Raw genomic sequence first — 9956 nt, 5'->3', positions numbered from 1 at the left:
AGTCACGCTGACGGTAAAGCAACGTTTCGCTCACGGCAGCAGCAGCAACAGAAGAACTCACAGAGAACAAGGAAACAGCGAGAGCTGCTGACCACAGGCACTGAAGACTCTCTAAACAAAGAAACACGCTGGAAGCTGTGAGTACAACGGTTTAAACTCACCTGGCAACATCCACACTTTTGACTTTTTTTTTTTTTGGTTCATTGTTTCTTTACGTCTCACTTTTGTCTTGAAGTTATATCAGTGTTTTTGTTTTGTTTTTTTCCCCCTGTTTGACTCTAAACTTCCAAACTTTGGCCGAAAGGGGAACTTAAAAAAAAAAAAAAAAAAACCCACAATAATTTAAACATTTGTTTGAAACAAATGTTTAAATGAAATTAAAGCGTGTTTGTGTGCGCGTGTGTAGGCTAGACGTTGTCTTCACTTTCCACGTTTACCCCTGAGGGGGTTTCCCTTCCCTTTTTTTTTTTTTTTTAAATTTTCCTTTTTGTCAACAACGCGTCTTTATTTCCGTAAAACCAACAGGAAACTTTTCTATTTCATTATTTAACTGTTTCGTGACGGCAGCAGAAACACACGATCAGAGACTAACTGGCACACGTGCACTATCCCCCCCACAGTCACGTTGTGACCCCGCGATTTGTTGTTTTGTTCTTGATACAAAAACAAAAGTTGAGCTTCGATCCAAAGGCGATGAGGACGCGACCACAATCATTAGGAAACATTCACCCGTGAAATGACCGACTTTATTATGGCACATTCAGGGTAAAAGTTTTGGCGAATGTAGAGGCAGACAATAAAACAACAACAGATGCAATACTAATGCTAACCTGTAGTTTTATTACAGTGAGGGCCACATAATCAACAGTCATGTCAGTATTAACAGTAAAAAACTATTTCTGTTATTTGATATATTTTTAATTTATTAAACAATTTCAGATTTATTTAAACTTTAACTGTGAAATTTTAAAGCACAGATTACAACAATAACGCAAACAAATCTGTGGCTTTACCTATTCAACATGTCTGACAAACTTCACGTTTCATCAAACATGTGGACTGCACTCCTAAAACAGTTTCTGATCTCAACAGGACAAGAAAATGTAAAATTGCAGCCTTTTGCGATTAGAAAATCACGTTTAATGATATCACAATAATATTCCAAATGGAATTAATCATTCAGCCATAGCTGTGAGTCAATTTGTGTGTTTTTTTTTTTCCTCCAGTTTTTGTGTATTTTTTAAGAGTTTGTTCTAGTGTGTACTGTATTTTTATTTTGTGTTTACTTTGGGGGCCGCAAAAAAATGCAACTAAAATCTGCATGTGGCCCCCGAGCCACCAGTTGCCCCTGTTTGCTGTAGTTAGTTTGTCAATAATGTCCTAGATTCAAATTACCTACACAATATTTGTAGATGGCTTATTACTACACAAGTGCAACGAACACTACAAAAGAGCATTATTATGGCGCAACTAATTTAACATTTTAAGTTTATTGCTGCAGATTTATCTGACGCGTGTATGCAGTGCTTACACTAGGGAGATGCATTATGGACTTTCTGCTGACTCAGAAAGATAAATAAGTAAAACAAATACACACTTAAATCCTTTTAGAATATGCAAAGCGATTTTACCCAGAAAGATGTGACACATTGTTTTTGTCAGCAATGCAGTAGTAAATGAATAAAAAATGAAAGATGGGTTATGCTGCAATATTTTTATTCACGCTTGGTTCAATAACTTTTTTTTAGATGGGTTGCGTTGTTTTTGATATTTCTTTTTAGCTGTAGGTTACCACTCCTCCAACATGAGTTTGGTACCCCTGGCTCAAACATCTAATTTTATGTTTTTCAGACTCATTTCAGTAAATCCATTATGTGTGTTTTCTAGAATTTCTCAATACGAGCAAATGTGTGATGCAGTATTTCTGCTGTAAATTAGCAGAGTTTCACAGATGTCATAACAAAACAGCAATCTTAGCCAATTTTATTCAGTTTCACTTCATATGAACTATACCAAAGTCATCTATTTAGCATGAAAACACGAACGCGACTATCGGCGAGCAACAGACGAGTTGTGGCAAATGAGTCAAGTTGTTTTGTTCTCATGTAAAATACCGACAGTATCAGCAGAGGTTCTGATAATGGGAACGGGCCATTATCAGCAACTATATACCCACAACAAACACAGGGAGAAGATACAGAAACCGTGGCTCAGCTTCTAAGAGCTGAGTGTGCTTGGGAGTCTTTAAATAGTCTTTCATCCTTTGATTAAATCAAAACTTAGTCCTTTCATTTCATTCTGCATTCTGATTCAACTTGAGGATATCAAGGAGAGTGAAATAAATAAATATATATATATATATAAGCAAATAACCTGAAATAGGTGTGATTTCACTGTAATTTGCACATACACAAATAACCCTCCACCAGAGTTAACAACACTATAATAGTTCAGCAAAAATATTTTTCAAAGATATGAAGTTACATCTTGTTGTGTCCTCGCCACTGTGGCTTCATCCTCTTTGTAAATACCAATTTTCTGTCACAACACATTACACAGTCCAAGGTAGTTATGGTGAGTCTAAAAACCGCATCAACAAATGAACGTTTGTGCCTCACGGTGCAAGAACTTCCAGTCAGGGACAGCAGCTGGATGTTAGCATGCTCAGCGTCTGCTCACTCAGCTGCAGACTTTAAATTGCCTTGGGCTTTGCTGAAAACTCTTTTCTCTGGTCAGGTTGACACTGGCGCCCAGCCCAAATAGACATGCTATCTGAAGATAAACAACTGTGGGCATCAGGGAAATTTGCATGTGCCGATGCTTGTTTACGGACGCTACGTTTGCATCCTTTTTTACATGTGTATAGACTTTAGTTTGTTTGTTGGGAGACACCTGTAGAATGCCTTGTTCAAAAAAAATACACACAGAAACAAGAACGTTGTCTGAAAATAGGTTGATGTTTGTGTTTTTTCAGATTTCTACAGACACCATGAAAAGGGAGGTGAGAGCTGGTGTTGACTTTCTGAAACGCCTGGCTGTGACGCGAGGGGAAATCAACCAAGCAAAAGCAGAAGTGTTTGCCGAGAAGCTGCTCACACTTTTATGTGATAAATTTAAAGACCACTGGTACCCAGAATGTCCCAGCAAAGGCCAGGCATATAGGTAAACATCCATATAAACAACGGTAGTTAATCCAAAGTGTTTGTTTTTGTGTTTTTCTCTGTTGGAGCATGTTGTAACATCTTAAAATGTGAACTTTTGCAGATGCATTCGTATAAACGTCGACACCCCCTGTGACGCAGTGGTCCAGAAAGCATGTGATGAGAGTGAAGTCACTATCATCAACCTGGGACTTCCACCTGAGATCACCCTGTGGATTGACCCACAGGAAGTGTGTGTGAGGTGAGTCACTGAAACACTCATTGATGCATACAATGATGGAAAGGGGGGGGACTTCATTAATTTTGCCAATCGTGAATGCACCATTACAGGTTAAAGCTGCTTGAGACACATTTTTTTATCAAAGAAATGTATAGTGTATCCCTCATAAATCAAAATTGCCACTGAAAAGTTTTCATCTCCACTGTAAACACTGTTTATTGTGCTACGAGATGACTATTGTTGTAATTAGCGCTATATAAATAAAGTGGAATTGAATTATTGACTTTTTTTTGGAAAACGTGTCATGCATTGTGGGATGTGGAGTCTAGTAGACGGATTCAAAGAAGTGTTTTTTACTTTGATCCTGCTGTGATTTCTTGTGTTTGCCCACAAAAAACTGCCAAAGTGACTTCCCAACATTTTTTTGAGGTTTTTAGACTGAAAGTTGTGGCGTAAGGGACTCCAGATCCCACAACGCAATGTGCAAAACGTTTCCGACAATGTTAATAAGAGTGTTTGAGTGAGGTAGAGATTAAAACAATCTTTCGAGAAGAAAAATGTCTACCTTTTTACGTCAATTATTCGAGAAAACAATTTTAGATTTATTGTAGAGGCCGACCGATATATCGGCAGGCTGATATATGGACTTTCTTCAAGATCGGCCAAAAAAAATTAATCTCCAGCATCTTTTATAATAATAATAATACATTTTCTAACATGATGTCCTCTATGTCTTCACAGATCTGGAGAGAACTGCAGGCCCTTCACTGTGGCCCGTTTTGACGACAAAGATATCCAAAGCTCAGAGGGAGGGCAGCAGGACACGTCAGATTATCATTCCGCTACATCCTCAGATTGTGGCTCCACGTCCTCGAGCGACACAGAAGAAGAAGCAAAAGATGGAGAGATGGATGCAAATAATGAAAATAAGAAGAACATCACGAGGGAGAATGTAGAAGGCTTTCCCTACAGAATAACTACGGTGCCGCGGATTAAGACACAAAATGGAGAAAAGACAAACGGGGTTAAATACGTCAAAAAACTGGTAATTTTTCCTTTTCTTGTTTCTCGGATAATATTTGGTTTCTTTTGACCAGGAGTTCTCAACCTTGCAGTCAGGACTCCATTTGGGGTTGCGAGATTAATAATTTGAGTCCGTTTTTGCTTATTTTTACAATTTTTTGCAACTACACCAAACTTGTAATATTTTAAACTATTTTCATCACTTCTTCTGGCTTTATTTGTGCTCCTTTTGTGCTTACTTTTTCAGTAACTAGCACAACACTGATTATATACCACATTCATGATTTGTCATACCCATTATTTGCCAGTTTAAACTAATTTTCTCCTTTTTTTGCCACTTAATGCCAAGCCAATATTAACAATTTGAACCCCTTTTACCTCTTTTTCTGTTTCTGTCCACTATAATTTGCAATTTTTAACCAATTTCTGTTTTTTTTTTTTAAATTTTTGGTCATTTTTAACCCTTTTTTTTTATTAAAACAAGGATTTACTTCTTTAAAATGACCATATATTATGGCCTTGATAATACTAAACTTTAGTGGATATTATTCAGATAAATAAATAAATATGGTTGTCACAGATTCATAGAACAATGGACCCTCATTTTACTGACTTTATGGATGGGCCCCAAAAAGCTCTGCCCTTTACTCCCTTTTATAGACGTATGTGTTCAACTACCTTCAGGTACAATGGGGGGCCCCAGTCTTTGGCACCTTTATTTTGGGGGGTCGCAGGTTGAAAAGGTTGAGAACCACTGCTTTAGAGGATTGCATTAGTTTTATTATAGTCTGCATCACAATCATTTACATTAATACTATTTCCTGTTTTGTCATTTTTTATTGACTGTTTACTCTTAACTTAATGTTATTTTCTTGTCCCCTCTTGTTTAGGTCCCTGCAGCCTCCCAGTACTTCCACCACCCTCCAGCTCTCTGGTCTCCTTACAAGAGCTCCGGGCCAGTATTCGTCACCCCTGTGTGTACGCCTGTAGCCCCTCCCCCGCCACCAGTTTTTGGCTACTATCTCCTTCATCAGCCTTCTCCACAGTTCATTGTGCCCCAGGCCAACATGCAGCCGTGGGGAATCGTCAGGAGTTAGACTGACCCCAAATCTCCTCCTTATCTGAGCCATTTAACCTCAGGTTTCTTGGGCTAAAAAGAAACTAATTTTATTTTGTTAATTTTTATCATCCATTTTCCTCCATATATTGTAGCATCTGTACAGCGGTTTCCTATATGTGGTTTATGGTGCCTTTATTTGGGTATTTTAATGTTTTATACTAGGAGCAGAGGTTCCATTAAACCTGAGTGATCATTATTAATGTGTCAGTGTAAGTCCTGCTGATTTTCCAATGAAGTGGACACTGTAAAAAGGACTTTATTAACTGGGTGTATGGACTAACTCAGGAACTTTTACCATATATGCCAGTTTGTCTTTTTATATTTCTTTATGCCAATATTTGCCAGATCTTTTACCTAAAGTGGTTTGCTGTATATAATCCCTGTCATTGTAAAATTGTATTCAGGGTTTTAGTATATTGTGTAGCTGGACTGACAATATTTGTATATTAAAAAGACCCTTTTTACTGTTTTACAAAATGTAGGCCGACCAGCAGTTCTTCCACTGTATTGTTGTTGCATTCTGCCTCAACTAATTAGTAAGATTAGGTTTTAGAGAAAAAAATGTTTTTTAGCTAATGTATTTTTGCAAGACATAACCACATTTTTTTTAAAAAAAACAACTTATGTATCAGTATTTATCTTCTTTTTTTTAATTTTTTTTTTTTTTTTACATATCAAGCCTCTTGCTCACAGCTGCTGTTTTAATTTGCATTTTGTATTTCACTGTTAAATAACTGATCTTAGAAAAATCATGTAAATCTTTTACTTGCTCAATCATGTAATTATTTGGGATGATATTTATTCGCTGTTGATGTTTGCATGCTTGCCTGTTTGTATTCCTGAGGAACCCCTTGAAAACGAGATGACTCGTCTCATGGGGTTGAGATGCTTCATAATAATTGTTTGTTTTTTAAGTCAAGCATTTGCTTCATTGCGGCAGATTAAATCAACTTTATGAAGTTATATGTTTACTATTGTGAGTTTACTATTGTATGCTTAGGTATATATTATATAATAACAGGCATCATCTCTTCACTGCCCCAACAACCACTCAACACCAATCTGCATGAGTCAATCAATACAGGGACCTTTTCTAACGTGTGTAATAATTCAAATTGTTCACTTTCTCCCGATCACATTCTCATTCTGATTCTTAACTTTAATGTAAAAAAAAAAAGGTATCAGCTCCTCTTGATGGAACCATTGGTGTTTTATAGGGAATGCCTTGCATGTCTCTCCTCCATCCACTTATATTAGACCTAACTTATTTAAGTAGCCTTTTTAGAAAATATATTGCACTTTAGAAATAAATAAAATTTGGGAAGAGGGATAGAGGCAAAGCTATCACAGTTATTGGTCCATTGTTATAGATATAGAATAAGGGGGGAGGTCGATTACAAAGACACAATAAGGAGGTGAGAACGATGTCTGCAAATTGAGGAGTGAAAAATCATCTCCCCAAAGAGATCTTATTTACATCTCTTAACTATGAGGAAAGGAACCATTAATGCCCCAAACCGGAAAATCTTGCTGGGTTGCACCTCCTTTGACCCCTGTCGAATCAACAAAAGGTTAGTCTTACTGTAATCTGTTAAAGCAGACCAAAGAGAAAATAGATATCTGACAGTAAAGTTTCTCCTGTTTGCACTCATTCCCACACTCTGTCTTCACCCTGGGCATTTTGATGAAATCTGAATTGCTTATATATAGTAATGTATTTATGAATGCTTATTGGCCTGTAAACAAATGCCCAAACAGAATATTGAATCAAATAACAGGTTTTGTAAACTTGGTATCTGGCCTATTGACTGTGATAAGAAGTGTTGTATGGGTTTTACACAGAGGTACATTTCCTCTTCTAAGTTGGTTCAAATTTAGTGTATTCTTCTTGTTGCTTTTAGACTAAATTATGAAACAAATATGTACACCTAGCAAAAAACTGTAAGACTTACAAAAGATGTCTTAAGATCTTTTTGGTTGCACATAACTAGCTCCATAATATATTTTATTTTTGTTCAATCTCAGCTTTTATAGTTGGATGAGTATTCTGTTGAATTATTTGAGACTGAGGTATTCACAAATCTTTTACAATCACTTGGGTTTTTGATGACATAATTGTGTTTTATGTTTTGTATGTGTAGTAATTTTAACTATTTATCTTAGGTTATATGTATATTTCTTTTTTTTAAGTTCTGTTGTTTTTGTCTAGCTGTTCTTTACTGTTCTTTACTATTTAGGTAAAGGCTGCAATTCATGCTTTCTGCCTTTTCCTGCACTGTTTATCCATCTCGTTTGTGATAATGTGTATTATTCTGTAATTGCGCGCAAAATAAATACAATAAATAAAATAATAAAAGTTAGACCAATTATTAAGAAATTATCAGAGCAAATAGTGTCTCTGGATGGCATTACTCTGTCACCCAGCACCACAGTAAAAAAAAACTTAGGCGTTATCTTTGATAATGACTTATCCTTTAATTTTCACATTAAGCAAATCTCAAGGACAGCGTTCTTTCACCTCCGTAATATCTCTAAATTCAAGATTTTTCTGAAAAACCAATCCATGCATTTGTTACATCTAGACTAGATAATTGTAACTCTCGTGTCAGGATGTCCCAGTAACTCACTAAAAAGTATCCAGTTACAGTAACTCAGAATGCTGATGCCAGAATACTAACTGGAACAAACAAGAGAGATCATATTTCTCCAGTATTGGCTTCCCTTCATTGACTTCCTGTAAAATCTAGAATAGAGTTTAAAATCCTCCTGTGAGCATACAAAACTCTGCATGATCGAGCGCCTGTATATCTTGAAGACCTATTAGTGCCCTATCGTACGGGCAGATCAGTTTGCTGAACTGCTGGAAGTTCCAGTTCCAGTTCTAGTAGTAGAACAGGAGGAAGAGCTTTCAGCTACCAGGCTCCTCGCCTTTGGATCCAGTTCCCAGTTTACAAATTTACAGACCATATAGTTGCTGTTAGCTCACCAATAAATGGGAAGAGACTTGCCACCTTTATAATAAGTGTTGACTAGGCCACTTGAGGCCCAAGGCAGGCTGACTTGATAATGCAGGGCGACCGTGGCTCAGGTGGTAGAGGGTCGTCTTCTGATCGAGAGGTTGGGGGTTCGATCCCAGTACCTGACTATGTGTCGAAGTGTCCTTGGGCAAGACACTGAGCCCTAAGTTGCTCCCAGTGGTCGACTAGCGCCTTGCATGGCAGTCCTTTCCCACTGGTGTGTGAGAGTGATTGGGTGAATGAGCTGATATGTAAAGCGCTTTGGGACTGCTTCAGTGTGGTTATAAAGCGCTACATAAATCAAGTCCATTTACCAATACTGTATCATATATTTCTGCAGTCAGTGCCATCTCTCTCTGCTCTGTTTCAGGTCTCGAGAAGCTGATGATGGCAGTTCCTGATCTGTGGTTCACGGCTCAACGAGTCTGGGACACTCTGATGTTCTATCACTCTATCCTGTCCACTAACCCCAACCAGGCGACGCAGATGGCTGCCACCTCTGAATCTGGTTCTGCTGGAGATTTCGTCCTGTTAAAAGGAGTTGTTTGATTTGAATAGCCCAAACCAAATCAAGGTTAACACACAGCTTGCCTTTTGTGCTGTTATGTCAATATCAATACGGTGAATCCTTTATCTTAAGAAATCTGATGTCAAGTATAACCACACTTAAGGCAAAATAGAACTTTAATATCGATCTTTGAATAAAGTTTTATATACCTATAGTTTTGATATACTTAAAAGTAAACCAAGATGAGAGCAGTCCAATAGCATGCTCATGACATGATCATACTTGTAATATAGCACGCTGCTATTTATTAGTTAAAAAAACAGTTAAACAGTTCATGTGCAGAGTGCTGATGTGTTTGATTGTGTGCAATTGGCTGACCTTGACTGCCTTCCTTGTACGTCAGTGTGTGGACTCCAGTAGAACCATGTCTCCCCTGAGTAGGATGAGAACATGAATGAATACATTTAAAAATAAGGCCTTATCTCTGTGTATCTTCGTACTTGTTCTATGTGTAATCAGTTCTGCGTTTGTTGCTCAGAGTTCAAAATGTTTCTTGATTTAAATGTTATTAGTCTGATAGACTATTTTGGCTTTTGTGAGTTACTAATCGTCTGTGTACCTCCAGGTTATACGGTATATAGTATGCAGCTCTATACCAAGGATATCTATCATATGGTATGCTGCTCATACTGATCTAAAACACATATCTGCATACATTTTAGGTCCTTCTTTAAAGCTACTTTCCCCAGTTTCTGTTTTTCTCTCTGTCTCAGTTTAAAATTTTCTCCCTCTATCAGTGTGTTTCTGCATCAATCGTTGGTTGTTGTGATCCCTGGGTGACTGACTTAGCTATTTTTTTTTTTATTATTTTTGCCTTGAAATATCTTTTGGCTGCATTTGCTTTGCT

At 37.3% G+C, this 9956-nt stretch overlaps 1 protein-coding gene across 1 annotated transcript; it reads left to right on the top strand.

The window, feature by feature from the left end:
• On the top strand, positions 1–6487 carry LOC114477698 (maternal B9.15 protein). Its single transcript, XM_028470191.1, has 5 exons — positions 1–137; positions 2975–3162; positions 3265–3402; positions 4123–4426; positions 5295–6487. The coding sequence occupies exons 2-5, from the start codon at positions 2990–2992 to the stop codon at positions 5499–5501; spliced, it is 822 nt and encodes a 273-aa protein (XP_028325992.1). The 5' UTR covers positions 1–137; positions 2975–2989; the 3' UTR covers positions 5502–6487.
• The last annotated feature ends 3469 nt before the right edge of the window (positions 6488–9956 follow it).

The sequence above is a fragment of the Gouania willdenowi genome, chromosome 16 (genome assembly GCF_900634775.1).
Source record: "Gouania willdenowi chromosome 16, fGouWil2.1, whole genome shotgun sequence".
NCBI classification, from domain to species: domain Eukaryota; kingdom Metazoa; phylum Chordata; class Actinopteri; order Blenniiformes; family Gobiesocidae; genus Gouania; species Gouania willdenowi.
This window is presented reverse-complemented; position numbering and strand designations above follow the sequence as displayed.